Source organism: Argentina silus (assembly GCF_951799395.1).
Source record: "Argentina silus genome assembly, chromosome: 5".
Taxonomy (NCBI): Eukaryota; Metazoa; Chordata; class Actinopteri; order Argentiniformes; family Argentinidae; genus Argentina; species Argentina silus.
The window spans coordinates 13,794,739-13,812,773 of NC_139659.1; the positions used below are offsets into that span (position 1 = coordinate 13,794,739).

General features: G+C 44.3%; 1 protein-coding gene across 2 annotated transcripts in view; it reads right to left on the minus strand.

The window, feature by feature from the left end:
- The window catches only part of aff1 (AF4/FMR2 family, member 1), a 32,356-nt gene extending 15,569 nt beyond the window's left edge, over positions 1–16,787 (minus strand). For both annotated transcript variants that reach the window (XM_083669866.1, XM_083669865.1), the window contains exons 1-3: positions 16,593–16,787; positions 11,838–11,955; positions 8,087–8,944 (exon numbers count right to left, since the gene is read on the minus strand). In XM_083669866.1, coding sequence (XP_083525992.1) covers positions 8,087–8,944; positions 11,838–11,955; positions 16,593–16,621 — 1,005 coding nt within the window. In that variant the 5' untranslated portion in view covers positions 16,622–16,787. The remainder of the gene's footprint in view (positions 1–8,086; positions 8,945–11,837; positions 11,956–16,592) is intronic.
- Between the last annotated feature and the right edge of the window lie 1,248 nt (positions 16,788–18,035).

Here is an 18,035-nt window from a genome sequence, read left to right on the forward strand (position 1 = left end):
TATCATTATTATTATTATATAATGATAATAATTATAATATTAAAAACATGCTCAGATGTTTTTGGAGAGTCTCCCCAGCACGCTGCCCAGCTAGGACATTCTCTCCACACGCTCCTCAACTCATAACAAAGTTCCTCTTTGCACATGGGTGTCAAAAATTAACCAAACATTAGACTGACATCTCCTCAAGCCTCCTGACCTAGACCCTAATACTACGCACCATGTCCCTTCTCCTGACCTAGACCCTAATACTACGCACCATGTCCCTTCTCCTGAAGTATACACTTTTGGACATGGATCTAAAATGGGAATGGCTTGGCGTTAGCGGCCATGCTTAGACCAATCCTGTTTTTAGATCAATGTGGGGAATTGCATGTTTCAGGGGATAAGTGGAGAAAATGGGACACAGAGTACGTCAAGATCATAATCGAATCAAACCTATTGCTGTGGACTCGCCCCTCTACACGCAACAGTGAGTTAATTGCGGCCTTGGTTTTAATTAAACTCCCTCTTCAAGTGTTTTATTTGATTCTCTGTCAGACTGGTGACTCATCATCCAGACATAACAGCTAACAGATGCTTACTCAACAAACCCCAGACCCAGAGAACATTGCATATCTGACAAACCACAGACACAAGGCAGTCAAACTCCTCTGCTCACCTCAAATTACTGCTGCTGCGACTTTGAGTTGTTAGTGGTTGGGCAGAGATCAAAGTTAAATATCTGTTTATAAACTGACTGGGGGTAGGGGGGTGGGTAGTTTTGCAGAAGAACTCTCAGTAGCACGCAAACGTTGTGCGAGATTCCTTTGGCTGGCCTTCTTTGCTCAGATTTCTGTGTTTTCAGATAAGGGGTTAGTTTTGAGTGGTCGGCAGAGTTGTTACATAAGGTGGTGCCAAAGCTCATCTATTGTACTGGGCTGAGTGCTGAGGTCCTCAGAAGGCAGCTGAGGTCGCACACGCGCACGCACGCACGCACACACGCACACACACACACGGCTAAGCGTGGAGCAGGGTGTGTGTGTGTGTGTGTGGAGGGGGTTGCTCCCTCTCTGTCTCTGTCTCTCTACTAGAGAAACAATGCACCACGCTACAGTGCAAACACAAGAGGGCCACTTAATACTTAACTAGGCAGTGCTGACTGGCCCATTAGATAAGACGGGGACAAGGCTCTCCCAAGATTGAGCCTTTATAAACACAGTCTCTCTGGCTGCAGCTGCTCAGAGAAAACGACTGAGAAGGGTGTGTGTGTGTGAGTGTGTGTGTCCTGTACTACACTGAGGATGAGGGAGGGCCAACCAAACGAGTGGGCTGGCAGCCTTTGGCAGAGTGAGGTAGAGCGATGGAGTACACATGGTACACACTGGCACCCTTGCAGGGCTTGTTGATGAGGAGAAAATGACAGGAGAATGAGAGAGAAGGAGGGAGAAGTAAACAGAGGGAAGAAGGGAGAGGGAGGGTAATCTAGAAGACAGCCCTCCCGTCATTTTCATGGTAGCATCTCGACCACTAAGCTTCAGCCTGACAAAGAGACACTTGGTGGTTGAACCGCTGCCATTGAAATCACGGTAGCATTCCAACAGTGTGTCGATATCATCATCAGCTTCATTCTTTATTTCTGACGGCATTTCTTCGACGCTGAACCTCATTGTCTCACGTCAGATCGCGCAACTCCGTCTGCACTGATCTGTCTCGTATCTTGCTAATGGTCATGGGATAGACCAAAAGTAGCCCAGCTAAAATGTGCTGTTATATCGTTACATGACCCCAAACATAGGCCTACTGCAATAGCAACTAGGGAGTTTTTCAGGGCCAAAAAAACGGAACGTTCTTGACTGTTCTCGCAGACTTCAGGCAGGTATTGCATGTATATATGCGCCAAATCACTATCCATGAGTGCTTGATTTGGACATAATATGTATCTGTCCAAATACTTTTGGTGCTCTGAAATAGGGGGACTATGTACAAAAAGTGTTGTTTCTAAATACCAATATTTATACAAATACCCTCAAACAAAAGCTGACAATCTGTACTTTAACCTCATATTCATTGTTTGATTTAAAAAAACTTTGGAGTATAGAGCCAAAAGAAGAAAACGTGCTTCACTGTCCAAATACTTCTGCAGGGTAGTGTAAAAGAAGAGGGAGAGAAGAAAGGGGGTGGAGAGCAGAGGGCGGGCCTACGTCAAGGCTCACCAACAGGGACAGTCCAGCTGACTTTGTTTTGAAGGGAACCTGCATGCAATGATCAAATACTTGGCCATGCTTAGTAGCCTGCTCCAGGAAGTCCAGCTGTGCACTACACACCACACACTACACACTACACACTCCCCGGCCGTCAACAAGCCATAGGTGGGATCGGACAGTCGGATAACAAAGAGCAGTGGGGCTCTGCAACCCAACACTGCAGCTGAAAAAGGTAACAAGCCTCTCGCAATAACACATTAATGCAAACCCAAAAAACAAACAGCCATAAGAGCAGACAGACAGTTGTAGTACAATATACATAATAATATATCCTCACCTAGAAGTTAAACCTTTTGGACAGATGACTAGGCTTCATCAGTAAAATACTTGTTGAACACGGTTGTGTATACACAACGTATTTGACTTCATAAACCCCCTGAAGAAAAGACGCAGTATGTTCGATAGGCCCATAGGCCTACGTGCTGTGACAGAGATTTCTAGATTACTGTAACTCACTCTCTCAGCGGATGATTCATCTCCATCGAGCAACTTAACCACGACACACCCTCCCCCCACACAGCCATAGTACAACTCTGGCACAGTCTCATTGCCCAACAGCATTCCAGCAGCATACACAACGCTGCTAATGCTGGAGAGAGATTTCCTATGGGTACAAACAATGGCCATAATTGTTCCAAACAGGATCCCAGTCTGGATACGACACAGGCAACAACAACATACACCTAAACCTTGACATAGCAACACCGCCTCACAGGAACTAGGTGTGTCCAGCTAGCAGGCAGGTATATTTTGATTTATGGACAACAGCAGCATTGCAGTCTGAGGTAAGAATGTATCGGCCCCGCCTAAGTGATGAAATAGTGAGTACATTTACCTTGTGTTGGTCTGAGCAGAGCTTCCATATCTGCCATGTTGTATTGAGGCCTACTACTACTACTCAGATTGTCCTCTCCCTCTTGGAGTGAGTGTGTGTGTTTACAGGCACCGGGCTGCCGACAGTGACAGAGTGTGTGTGTGTGTGTGTGTGTGTGTGCGCGTTTCACTCAAGTGCAAAGCCACAGACACACACCCAGTTCTCGGCTGTTGAGAGCCCTACTTCGGTCGCGTCACTGGCTGACCCCAGACGTGCAGCAGAAAGCCTGGATTTGTTCCTGACTACTTCCTTCAAAGAACTCTCGACTGCCTTCAAACAACTCAACTCAGTTCACAATGTCTGCTCAGACAGATCCAAAACCTTGATATGTTTAGTCATGGATGTTTTTTGTGTGTGTGTGTGATATATATATATATATATATATATAGTAACATTCCAATCCATAAAAAAGCTATGTGCAATAAAGTGGAATGACACAAGAAAAAAGTATTGAACACAGTAAGAAAAAGCAGGAAACCAGCTTATGCCACTAATGAGTTCTCCTACCTGTGCTAATTAAAGTCAGCTGGGTTAGTGCATGTTGGTGGGTAAGTACTTCCACTCTTTGAAAATGGGTTTCCGGGGGCGCTTAGTGGCGTAGCACACTAATGCGCTTACCACGTAATCGCATGGTTCCTGGTTCGATTCCGACCCTCGACCTATCTTGCATGTCGTCCCTCCTCTCTCTCTCCCATCCTTCCTGTCAATCTCTACTGTCTCTATCCCAATGAAGCAGAAAATGCCCTAAAAAACATATTAAAAAAAGAAAAGAAAAAGTGTTTCCCACCTGTGAACGCAAGTAAACAAATCATTTGTCACCAAGCTTTCCCGCAAGAAACATCTCATGATGGGTAGAGGCAAAGAGCTTTCAAGACCTTTGCAACAACACTGTTGAACAGCATAGTAATGGCACTGGTTACCAACGGATTTCTCAACTCCTAAATGTTCCTATAAGCACCATTGGGGCCATTATCCACAAGTGGAAGGAACATCACTCGACCAGCAACCGGCCACGCACAGGAGCTCCTCGCAAGATTTCTGACCGGGCAGTCAGAAAGTTAGTCAGAAGAGTAGCCCAAGAGCCAAGGAGCACTCGAGCAGAGCTCCAGGAAGACCTGGAAGCAGCGGGTACAGTTGTCATAAAGAAAACAATAGACAATGCACTCCACCGCCACAGTCTCCATTCGCGATCACCCCGGAAGACTCCATTACTGAAGAAAAGGCATGTTGAAGGTTGTTTAAGTTTGCTACAGGACATTTGGAGAAGCCTGTAGATTACTGGGAGAATGTAGTCTGGTCAGATGAGATAAAAGTCTAACTTTTCGGCAACAATACGACACGCCATGTTTGGAGGAGAAATGGCTCTGCATATGATCCTAAAAATACGATACCTACAGTGAAGTTCGGAGGTGGAAGCATCATGATATGGAGCTGTTTCTCTTCACATGGTACAGGTGGAATCCAAATTATCGAAGGGAAGATGAATGGAGCCATGTACCGGGAAATTCTTGAGAAGTATCTGTTGCCATCCACCAGGATGATGAGGATGAGACATGGGTGGATCTTCCAGCAGGACAATGATCCAAAACATACTGTAAAGGAGACTCTCAATTGGTTCAAGAGGAAGAAAATAAAAGGTGTTGGACTGGCCTAGTCAATCACCAGACTGACATCCAATAGAAAATTTGTGGAAAGAACTAAAGATCAAGATTCACCAGTGGGCCCTCTGGAATCTTCAAGATTTAAGGACTGTCTGTGTTGAAGAATGGGCCAAAATCCCACATGATCGCTGTGAGAGATTAGTTTTTTTTTTGTTTTGTTTTTCGTACATTAAGTGTCTTGAAGCTGTCATTGTAAACAAAGGCTTTTCCACCAAGTATTAAATAAATTTGTTCAATACTTCTTTCCTGTGTCATTCCCCTTTATTGCACATAACTTTTTTTATGGATTGGAGTGTTACAATTTCTTTAGCCGTGTAGTTTTATTGAGTTAATACCAATGTCTGGTCTAAATTTCATGTGAACACCTGCAATGGAAATATGTTGAATTAAAAAATTGTTGATGTGTTGAATACTTATTTCCCCCACTGTATATACATTACATATGTAGGCTAGCTAGTGTGGTTATTCACAATGAATCACTCCTACTAGAAGAAAACAGACTAAAGCACAGGCAAACTAAATGAGAGGGAGATAAACAATAAGCTATGCTATTATTTTTGACTGGGGCTGCTCAGTAAGTAGGTACAGTAGCCAGGAACTGTTTAAAAAAGGGTAAACTAGATTAGAGGGTAAACACTGTACACAGGAGCAAATAATTCACAAATGCTAAAATTAATTACCATATAAGGTGGGTATTAAAAAAAGGTGAGTAAACAGCAGTGTGTGTTCCCTCCACTACACCCCCGATAGCTAGGCTTACTGTACTACCTCCTACAGCTCTACTCACAGGGCCTGGGTAGTGGTGGGGAGTCAACCACAACATGGTCGACTCTTGACTCTTTGGAGTCTCAAGAGTCAGAGTCGACTCCAATTTTGAGAGGGAGAAGAATCGACTGTGACTCTGGTAATTTATTCCACTGGTAATTTATGTCTGAGACAACGAAAACGGTAGATAATGTCTTGTAGAGAATGGCAATCTTCTTCCATTGCACAGCTAGCCCAGTCAAATAGCTTTTTAAGCAAATCCTGGCAGTTTCAGTAATTTTTTGACAGTTTGCTATTTTGAAGTCGACTGCCAAAATCCTGCAATCATACACCACTAGTCCTGGGTCTTCAACATTACAGTGCTGTGCATGTTGTTGAGGGAGCGCTTAGGCTGCAGTACTATTCTTCGCAGAGAGAGAGAGAGAGAGAGAGAGAGAGAGAGAGAAAGAGAGAGAGAAAGAGACGGAGAGGAGGCCAGGACAGGCTGGATGAGGACAGAAATGCCAATGAAACAAACAGAGGGTTTGGCTTGGCTGGACCCTTGTGTGTACACAGCTTCTTTGGCAGTGTCTCAGACACCCACACACCTCTACATCAATATCTATGTTCCACTGTCTGCTGCAACCTGATGCAGCAGCACAACCCCCAATATAATCAACACAGAGATTGGATCCAATTTGGTTGCTGACAAAAGGCAAGGGAAGTGGCCCAGAATGATGAGAATGGCTTAAAATTTCCAACTTTACTTTTTTAACAAGGGGAAAATCTTGAAATGTTTCTAAGAAACACATCCAATTGTTTTTCCTCGGGACCTCTACTCAAACTGAGCAGTGTTGTGTTGTAGTGACTGAAGGCCTATAGCTCTTTATTTAGGGTGTAACTCTGTCGAGAGTGAGAGAGGCATCATCACTGGCGGACCAGTGCAGTGCAGACATGCGTGTATCTAGCAGGGTGGGAGGTGGGGTTTGGGTATGAGTCACTGCACAGCTATCCTGTGCTGGATTAGTCCCAGCGGTGAAAACGCTTGCCTATTCAGCACTGCTGGTGATGGGGAGGGGGGGAGGTGGGGGGTTCCACACGTGTGCCAGGGCCCCCAACAATGAGCAGGACCGCTGCAGGTGCAGGGGCTGGAGGGGGGGTATGTAGGGCTGCAATGGGGATTGGCCAAATTCCTCAACACAGCATGGCTTCTTTTTTTTTTGGAAGAGGCCAGCACAGGATTAATAAAACTATGAAAGGAGGTGTCAGAAACTATCCTCCTATGCTCTGGAGCGAAAAAAGTACAAAGTGATCGTGGTCAACTGTATTCAGCTCCTACAGTGGCAAAACAACCTGAGGGTAAATTATCTCTGAGTGGCTTTGCAGCTTTCCCAAGCATTTCAAGGGCAAAACATTCTGATCCGAGAGTAGGCTATAACAAGAGTCTTTGGTACTCAATATGTTACAAATCTAGCACACAGAAATAGACATTGCATTCTTTTGGTTTCACACAGTGCTTCATGATTGGCCAGGAATCAAGTACTTAAGGCATGAGAACCACTAACAACTGTTCATTCTATTAAACTGTCACCGTGACTCATTATTGTCACTGTAATGGGCTAATTACAGTTGTAATGGGCTAATTAAGGAGAGGTCAGTATTCAACTATTTACTTACTCAGAATCATTTCCCTTTAAGGTGTGGTCTGTTCCATCCACAGAGAAGAGAGGTAAGATGAGATCCTGTCTTGAAGCCAAATATGAAAATATCCAACTATAGACTCAAATGGACTAGACAAGAGCATGCAAATCTGTGACTGGGTAGTTGGGCTTTGCATGTGCCAGAGTCACTCAGCATTAGTTTAAACAGGTCTTGCTGGGTTCACGTCAAGTTCATGACAGTATTTAAAGCCAGCATCATCAACAATAGGCTACCTCTCAGTGGGCCTGAAAGGAGCATGTTGTGTCACATTGGGTCTTTCCAAGAATGGCACCCTGCTGTAGATTTGAGCTGTGACCTTTTTAATTTTCTACCAAAAATTTGTGTAAATCTGTGTGTAGAGCAAGACGAGAGACCTTCAATATTAACCAGCCACTGAAACATCTTTAAACATGTCCCATTTATGCCACGACCCAGGTTTGAGGCAGATGTTACATAATCTTTTTCTCTTTTTTTGCTTCCCAACTTTTAATCATGAATCTAAAGTCCAGCATCTAAGTCCAGTTCTTTGCTGTTCAAACACCCTCTCTTGTGGTCAGTGTGCCAGATTAACACTGATATCCCTCACATAAAATCTAGTTCCAGTATACTGGTATGCACTATAGCCAGGTCATACCAGGGCGAGGGTCACAGATGTTTACTACATTGATAGGCTTTGGTAAAAGCAGAAAGATCAATTTTCAAATTCAGGCTGACACGTCCTGTAACTTCTGTATTACATATTTTGCAGACATTGGTCACAAGCAATCGATGTCGGCCATCGGCCACCATTGCCCTAGTGTGTCCCTGACTTTACACCACAACACTTAGGAACCACAACCATGAAAAAACTGCAATCTTACCTCGAGAGACTGTGATGGTATCTTCAGTTTGGACAGGCTGGGCTTGGTGCTCTTCAGGTCTGGTAAGGGTTCATAGGGCTGCCCATGGAAGTCTTCAGGAGAGGGCTTCAGGTCTGGGGACTCGCTGGTCACCTGGTCCTGCCCATCCATGGGCCTCACGTAGGCCGTGGGCTTCTGGGGCATGACCAGGCTGGGCTTAGAAGCCAGGGGCGGAGGGAAGGTCTGAGAGGGCAGTGTTGTCCCCTCGGTGGCCAGAAGAGGAGCATCCCTCTGGGGGTCCAAAGGAGACACCAACTCCATGGCGATGGGGGACTCTGCGTGTTCGGGGGATCCCCGCCTCCTCCTCCTCTCGGGGGTTTCCTTGTCGTCCGTGTCCTGGGGCTCAGAGTCGCTGGGTTCACTGGAATGTAGGGGGGATAGGGGCTCGGTGGGCGGGGACAGGGCTGACAGCACTGGGGGGAGGCTGGCGCACTCTCGGAGGTCTGGCCAGGGTTCGGTCTTCCTCTGGTGGTTATCGGGGCTCCCCTCGCTCCCCCCTTGGCTGTGGCCCAGGGAGGGCTGCGTGTAGGAGGATGAGGGGCCATGGTGGTCTGGGGCAGGAAGCTTCTTCGGTGGCTGGGAAGAGTGGCTGCTATTGGGGTGGCCGCTCTGGGTTGTTCCCCCGTACTGGGGAGGGTTCTGGAATGGAAGCTTGGCTTTGTCCATGTGAGAGGGTCGGCCGTGGGACAAACGCCCATACGTCACGTGAGACGGGGGGTCCTTAGCGAAGCTGTCCAAACACTGGTGAGGGTTGTTCACGTCTTCATAGTTACCCAACATCTTTTGGATGCGACTGGACAGCTCATCTCCTTTGTTCGTCTGGGAATGAACAAAAAAAAAAAGTTCAGTTCTGCGGTGTTGAAGATTGCTCGTATGGTTTTATGCTTTTTTTTTTTTTAGCCTCTTATTAAACGTATGAGACAACATGGCATTAACATAAACAATGTCCTAATTTCTACTTTAACAGTTATAAAAGAACGTTCACAAGTGCTAGTGCGACACAATACATGGCATTAGTATTGGCTGAAGGCCTAACACCCACACAACGCCCTGAGGAGAAGCAGATAGTACTCAATGGAAAAGGCAGCTGTGCTGAGCATGTGCAGAAAGACTTATTCACAACCAGAAAATTATGAATTATGAAACAATGAACTTTAAATTAAGACGTGGTCTATTATGCAACTAATACAGTGAGCCTGTATGGCACAGATCCAGCAGGTCACTAAAGCTGATTTCTTTCAGATAAAGTAAAAGTAGCCAAATACAGAAGAGCCTTTTGTTGCCCTTTGTGTCTGTGCATGTTACCCAAAAGACCAAATTGCGGCTGATAACTTTTGACAACCAACCAATATGACCTTTAAAAAACAGGAAGACTAGACAAGACCAAGTTGATTCTATGACAGTAACCCCTGAGGTTTGGAGTTCATGGGCTGTGCTCACCACTGCACACAACAACATCCTAAGGGGGACAGCGTAGGGCATCGGGGAGGAAATCAGAAGGAAGTCCTTCTTGTGGATCAGAGTCTCACAATTCTTGTATTGCAAACGAAGGCCAAGTTTGATGCGTCGGTCCACCAGACCTTCCAAGCATTTGGCCGGAAGTGTCTGGGAACCAGATTAGCACGAGGCCATCATTCACCTCCCGAGTACAAAGCCACCCGCCTACGTACCATACACAGCCCACCTAAGCTTTGTCTCTGGATCAATCCACAAAGTCCATCCATCCATCTCCAGAGTGGCCTTCAACAATGCCTGTCGCAAACAGACCTTAACCATGTTTTCCTCTGGTCGCTACTAAACAAAGTAGTTGTGATTTAGAGCGAGGGAGGGAGGGAGGGAGGTGGGGAGGGGAGGGGTGACTCAGCAGCAGCAGTGGTATCTAAGCCTGGCATGTTACTGACAGCTAATTTACCTACAACGTTCACCTTGAGAGGCTTGCCTTGTGTTGTTTGAAGACCCAGCTGACGAAAGTGGAAGGATTTGCCAACACAACAGCATATAAAGGCCTGCTTTGAAGTGGGCTTTCTTTGGCTGGAACCAAACGCATCACGACAGCTGAGCAGGGAAACTGAACAACTTCTCTGGCTGAGAAAAGAAGAAATAGAGCCCCTCTCTGGGTCTCATTCTGCACACAAATAGCCTAAATCACTCAACTTAGCCACCTCAGACCTTGGCTATCCTTTTGATGCCACGGAGGAAAACTGGCCTTCAATCAACGAATGAAAGTGGGGGGGAAAGAAGAGATGAAGCAAAAGCGAGAGTGAGAGAGAGTGAGGAAGGGAGAGAAAATGTAGGATAGATGAATGTGATCGATGAATAGCACTAGCCTCTACCACTGTACGCTTCCCTGACCACCGCGCCAACGCATCCCTTCCTGTGTGAGGTCAGGAGAAGACATAAACACAGGCTCCTCTGACTGACCCACTGGGCTCCCGGTGCTCGGCGGCAGACGAGGAAATAAATAGTCTCACCGCGTTATTTTAAGCTGCCTCCCCTACTGTTTTCCAGGGAGCCTAATTAACTGTGCTACTGCTGCTGACAGCCACTGATGGGACAGATTGAGGACTGGTTGGCTTTAGAGGAGAGGGGGATGATGTGTTGATGGTGGGGGGGGGGGGGGGGGGGGGGGTCCCCAGGGTTTACCCTCCAGACTGGGGGCTCCAAGAGGCCTCATTAAAACCCCTACTGCTCCGTGCTGTACCCCCTATTAAAACACAGGCTGGGGCTTCCTAATGCTCATGTCATAAATAAACAATCAAAATGGCTAGCAAATCTATCAATCATATTTTGAGTGGTAAAGCCAACAGTTTCTTTATGCATCTTATCATAATTCGGCCCTAGCTATAAGGGCTTAGTTCTCCAAACTGAGATATACTAGTATAACCAGTATGAAATATTGGTGATGGAGTGTCGGATTACAATCTGAAATGTGATCTCTGTTGTACACGTGAAAAAAACGTAACATAGAAAGTTTTTCCTGTCCACCTGGAAACATCTAGTCGACTACTCTGGTATGCATTACAGACACCCCACCCAGCCTCCAACTCACTTCAAGTTACTCTGAGCCAGAGTTACATAAGAGGAGAAACCGAAGGAAGGCCTTGAGCCTGGATCTATACTTCAGTGACAGTGACACACACACACGCACGCACGAGCAGGTCAAGGAGGTGCTAATGAAGGCCAGGGACATGTATACAAACTCATGACACCAGAGAGTAGTGCAGACAGTTCCAGTAGATTATTGCATGGTCAGGGTTCTTGTCCGATGAGCATGTCAATATCATGTCAACTCAACAGACATACATGACGCATGATATAGCCTTAGTATAGGCTAATAGGTCTTTCAGCAAACTGCAAAAGCATTGATAGCAGGTACATGACACAGTGAACAATGGTCTCCAACAAAGCCTCCAATATCACACAGAATAGAGCTTTCTATTGCTTAAGTGTTTCAGGAGTAGACCACCAGTGGAGGCTTGTGCAGGTGGAAATCTGAGCATGGTCTCATTGTCATGCATGGTACGGAATTAACATGTTTAAGAAATGGTATCAAACACCCATTCCATTCCGTGAATTAGCCAATGAGCCTGTCCTCCGATTTCTACCTCCACCAGCCTCCTCTGCTCTACATTAACTATCCATGAGCATGGGTACAGTCCTGTCAATTAGGACTACAGGGCAGAGGGTCAGGAGGTGGTGAACAGGCACTCACCTTGTAAGGTTCCGCAAAGAGGGGAACATTCTCCGGGTAGAACTCCTTATCCTGGATGGTTTCTTGGCTCCGTCGCTCCCACTCTCGGATGCGAAGGAGGTTCCTCTCTTCATTGTGGCTGCAGAGCATCAGAAAATGAGGATGTGAAACTATTCACTTACAGCAGCAAATCAATTGCAATCGTTTTTATGCAAGCTGTTCATATGAAAGGTGGTAAACAAATTAAGGAGCCATTTGAGTTAACACCTGAGGATACTAGACATTTATATGCAGCAATAACATCCAGCAGCAGAGATTCAAAGACAGCAAATGATTCTGTGGCACCATATACTAAGCACCAAGCACTTTGGCCTATCCTGGGGGAGTGGCTCTCTCTCCAGGGGGATGTGTGTGTGTATGTGTGTCATAACTGTAGACAGGTGTAATTATAGAGAGACAGACACACTCCTATGGGTCTACCATCAAACCGTTCACATCTGTTCCAAACACTCCAGCTGGCTTACTGCCAGACGAAACATAAAATGGATAACAACCTATTTTACTGGAGGTGGGAGATTTTTAAATCAATTTTTTTATTGTGATGGGTTGTGTTTAGTCTAATTGAGTCCAGGTAGGGAACTTGGCTGCAGCTTCAATTGTGATTGTCAAATCTGTCAACGATGTACGTGCACGCACACACACACGCTGGCCTCAAACGGCCTGGCTATGGTCCTAGCCTGCACCATGTAACTCTATAGAGGCTCCCAGATTACAGGGTATTATCTTAAACGTCCCCCCCTTGACGCTTCCATAGCAACAAGTGTGCTGGCCTAGTTAACAGACAATATGCATTGCAGCTGAGGGTTCATTAGTCACAGATGTATCGTTGAGATTGACTGGAGGCCTGAGCCAGTAAAGAAACATTTGCGAAACAAATAGAGGAGTTTCCCTTGCTAAACAACATATTGGGTGGTCTTCATTTAACTTCTGATCACGGCCGAATTGTTGAGAGACAGCTTTCATTCACACAGGCCTAACAAAATAAAAGGTAAAAGTTTGCGGTTCTAATAATTTCGATTTGGTAATAAAAAAAGGCCAGCCTAGTTGTTAAGCAGGTTGATATAATTTCAAAAGCAGCCATGAAGCCAAGCCTAGGACATGGGCAGGTTTGTCTGAAGCTGTTATCAGGGATCAGCCCTGTGCTAGCCGTGTGAGGTGTGTGTGTGTGTGTGTACCACCATGTGTCGATGTTATTTACAAGTGTTAATAATTTATCAGTGTGGTAAAGCTGCAGTAGGGATCACCTGTGTGTTCTACTTGTCTATATCGGTGTGTGTTGTTGTGTTTTATTTTGTCTATATTGTGTTTGTATGAACTGCTCGTCACCACCACTCCCTTCCCCCCCTTGACATTCATTTAGACATGAGAAGTAAAAAAAAAACAAAGTGTCAGTAGGTAGACCGCCTAGGCCTGCGAAGGCCTATGAAATCTCTGTTTGAATAGGCATACTTGTTTTATTGACTATACACTTTACTTGTTTGAATTAGCCTAGGCTACAACCTTTAGGCTAATTGAGCATGGGATTCCCATACAGTACATGGGAACAGACTGACATTTTGTGGTTCTAAATTACTACAACAAATAAAATGGGCTAAGTTCCATCATTTCACTGGACAGAAGAAAGAAGAATTTGAAGCCCTGAATGATTCTGGATGGGTGTCAACAACAACACAGAGGATTATGGAAAAAGAAAAAAAAAAAAGAAAAAAGATTACTTTAATTGATTTTTATCAACTGTCGTTGGCTTGGCTCTTCAAAGGGTAAGCCAGATGCACGCTAACCAAATGTGCAGTGCAAAGGCTACAAGACAGTGCTTGCTGCAACAAAGGCATCAGGCATTTCTGAGCCTAGACATGAATTTATTTTTTGCACTGCCTAGATTTTGCACTGAAATTCCTGCAGACTGCAGGAGTCAGATGCTGGCAGGCCTTTATAGGACACGCAAGGCTGTAGTGTGTGTGTGTGTGTGTGTGTATGTGCGTGTGTGTGCGTGTGCGTGTGCATGTGCATGTGCGTGTGTGTGTTTGTGTGCATGAAATATGTGTATGGAGCCTGTATCGTTCTTGTCTGTAGTTAGCAGCGTTGAGCTGGCCTCAACCAAAAAGAGAGCTCTAGTCCATTGGTGGGGGAGGGGACCGTCACTGGGGCTGCAGGCCCATTCCCTAGCTTTCCACCCAAAGTGTGCACTTGTTCACTCCCCTGTTTGCTCCCCTAAATTCTAAAAAGGTGCACTGGACTGGGGTCTTTCCACCATACTTCTTACAACACAATCCCGTTCATGAGGGTTCAGTAAATGACGCTGCGGTAAATGATGCACGCTGCGGGAGAGGGGAAAAGAATGGGAATTCAAAACCTGCAGTGGTGAAAGGTTGACATGCGGGTCAGGCTGCATCATTACTCAGGTCATAACCCTCTAGTAGCAAATACTGACTGATCCTCCCCAAGCCCAACTGGCACCTTTCTGAAGCGAGACCATTTGGACTAGGTCGGCCATTTGAGCTTCATACGCCAGCAGCTCTGTTTTGCCTGATGAGCCGCCACAGTTTAGCCCTGGTTCCACTTCCAAATTGTAGCACTGCAGGTCTACATCATTTTGAAGGGGACTCAATATATGATCATAGAAAATAGGCTTTAGCTGCAACATTATTCAACTGCAGTTTGTGTCTTGTCCATCTACCAAACCCCTGTTTCTCAGTTGATGATGGAGATGAAAACCTAAGACCTAATTACCTTTCTTTAAAGTAGAAGGCTAGCCAACTAAACCACCCCCAAACCAATTCACTTTAATTCAGAAAACAGCAACATTCAACTAAGTGTAGACCTAGGATAATTGTCAGAATTTCCTAGTAAACATATGTTAGAAAGAGCCCTGTTGAAAAATGAAACTGGCTGACACTAGACTGTCATTAGATGTAATGATGTTTCTAGAAATTGATTGACAGCGAGAAAAACGTTTCTATCTAGAACCAGAGGGTTCTACAGCTGTCCCTGTGGGAGAAACCTTTGAAGAACCCTTTTGAACCCATGTCGAACACTTTCAAAGATTGTACTTTCGTAGATCAAATAGAATTTAAATCAGCTTAACATGATCTGAGCTCGGGCTGAATGATACAGTATACCGTTTTTTTGGTTATACCGGTATGACCTCCCCTGTGATATGATATAATTTGACTATTCCACCAAAGCCGTCGTTTTGTTCTTCTCGTCATAACACATGCAGATTATGTGCTGCAACAGTTTTATTCATGAATTTAACATGAAGATAAGATGCATTATGGCACCATTGAAATGTTAGCTCTCATTTGTAAAATGAACAGCTTTTCATAAATGCGACAGCGAAAACCAGCAAAAATAGCAGATAATATGCAGCGGGACAGGAAATAGGTGAGAATTTAAATGAGAGTGGTACATTATAATAACATGAAGTGACACATTTCCATCAAGACAGGAGTCCGATTTTAGGTTATAAAGACTATTGAGACTGGAAAGAAAAAATAGTCTACTGTATCCAGGACAAGAAAAGATCATTTCTCTACTCTGAATGGTTAACTGACTTCATGGCTATGGTGACAAGACAGGTAAGCCAATGCAGTGCATTGTGCATCGGCCTATCAAATGTCTGACTGTCTGAAGATTCACAATGAAATCTGTGGCACAAGTTCTTGTTTAAAGGCTTAGGGGTATCCCCTGTATCTTTGGTGGTAATGTTTTGAAGTGGCCTATGCATTGAGTCAAGTTACGCATAATATTCATTAAACATATTTAGAACTTTAATTCTTAGAGAATTAAAGAAGCAAAAAAATACCGTCTAATACCGTCAAAAACTTTGACAATACCATGATCTGAGCCCACATCTTTAATCAAATAACCTCTCAACCCGACAATGATTTCAAACTAACTGAGAGTTAGATTTGAGCCTGGTGGTGCTAGAAGATGAAATCAGCTGTGCATGCATAATAGTAGGAGGCGTAGCTAGCTATGCGTATCAGTCGCCATATTTCAACCTCACTTCTTCAACTCTTTTTGAGGGCACAAATGAGTTTGACACCAATATAACTACATGATTAATTGAATGCAGTAATGCACAGATATATATATATTTTAAAATTATTTTTAAGAATTACATCTATAGTTACCCTACCTACTTCGCCATAGGTTATTGTGATTTCTCGTGACCACCCAGCTATTTTCCTAACTTCATAATGTTGTGAGCTGTCTCACCATTCTTTACTGTATAAAACATAACACAAAATAAATGCGCAGTAATTGTATAATTCATACATAAACCGATGGACACAATCGTGTAAGCAAGCTGTTATGTGAAGACCTTAGCCGTCGAACGGGATATCGTTGATCAGCTGTTTGGCTAGGGGGAGCTAGCCATAGCCGCTAGCTAAATCACACCACGACACAGCAGCTGCTGTGGTGGGAGTGAGCAAACTAGTTCCAGCTGATTCCACCTTCTTCGGGTTTGCTTGATAGCTAAGCTAGCGAACAAGCTAGGCTTGCTACGTAACCACATAATTCAAAGTTTAAACAGCAAATAACAACAAAGAACACTGATGTACTCTGCATCACGCATATCCACATTCAACTTATTTAAGTTGCAAGCTGAGACACAACTTTAAAGCTTAGCAGATATGCTGTCAAACGATTGGATAGCTAACACATTAATTCAATTTACACACACAGGCTAAGCTATCGTTCTCTGCTTACCTTGACCGAGCTGCCATGGTGCGCCTCATAAACCAAATTTCAAGTTGCTTGCCATGTGTTTCTGACAACAATCCGTAATTGGATAACCTCCCTTCTTGATCACATTGTTTACCAGTGAAATGCCATCGAATTAGATTACATTAAATAACTGTCTACAATTTGTTCTTTCATAGTTCGCTACTAACAGTGCGTTTGGGGTCTTGCTCTCAGAGAATACTGGGTTGTTCTATTCATTCAGTCGTCCGGGGACGCAGTAGAGTTTGTCCGCTCGTTCTTGTACACAACAGAGGCGCAACATGCAAAAAACGTATAAACAACAATGTGCTCGTGCACGGCGTATACTCAAATCCACATCTCATATATTTACCTTTTCATTAGGGACATTTTAGTTCACTCAATGTAATAACATAGAAACAAAGTTTGCGCAGGTACCCCTGCGTGTGAGAAATGGTACAGTCACATCGGTCCTATTATGGACATGTTATTTTGACTGAATCACCACCTACCCAAACTGATGTAAGGGATAGCATCAAAAGTTTTATTTTAATAATCAAATTAGCAGATAGTAGTAGTTCACTACTTTAGAAAACAGTTTAAATAATCCTAGAATGTATGATCCATGAATGAATCACCACATTGTGGTGCTGTGAACATTTTGTGTCTTTAGATGAAATTGGTTGTTCCATGTCTCATTAGTTCATTTCAGTCCTGTCCCATTCCAAAAAATGATAACCTCTTTTTCAAAACATGTCATGCACTTACAAACCTAGTTAACTGTTGTTGCCAGAAAAATGCTAGTCATACAGTCATAAATGAGGATCATTCAGTAAATGAACACAGTTAAGAAATTGGTAGCCCCCAAGAGACCGACAAGATTCTCTATGAGCTGTCTCTGATCTAAGCAATGTAAAATAGTTATGTTAGGGCTAAGACATAGGGTGATAAACTATGCATGTGTACTAGAGCCTCAATGGGTAGGTTTATATCCTGCTTCTTCCTGACCCTGAGTCCTGCAGTTAAGCCAGGCCAATCCTCTGCTGTTCTCCAGCATCTTGCAGCCCCTTTAATTCTGTGAAGAGGTTGCAACCTAGAACAGTTCACACATTGCAGCCAATGAGTGGATGCGGAACTCTACCTTTGTCCCATGATTCCAAAGATCACTCCCCGTTCCACTTCCCTCTAACCCCTCAGAATAAGACTAACCGTTCTTTCTCACATTGATAACGGTGCCCACTGAAAAGCCATGGCTGCTTCTTTTTTTAATTGGATGCTAGATTATTATTTGTAGTAGAGAATTCATATCAGAGTATTATGCTGTTACATTCCCCAACAATATATATTTTATGCTCTTATATTCTCTGACAATGCTACTGTACTTTGTTACCCAAGAAATTGCAGAGGGATACATTTCACTTTAACACATTTTAACACATTTTAAAAATA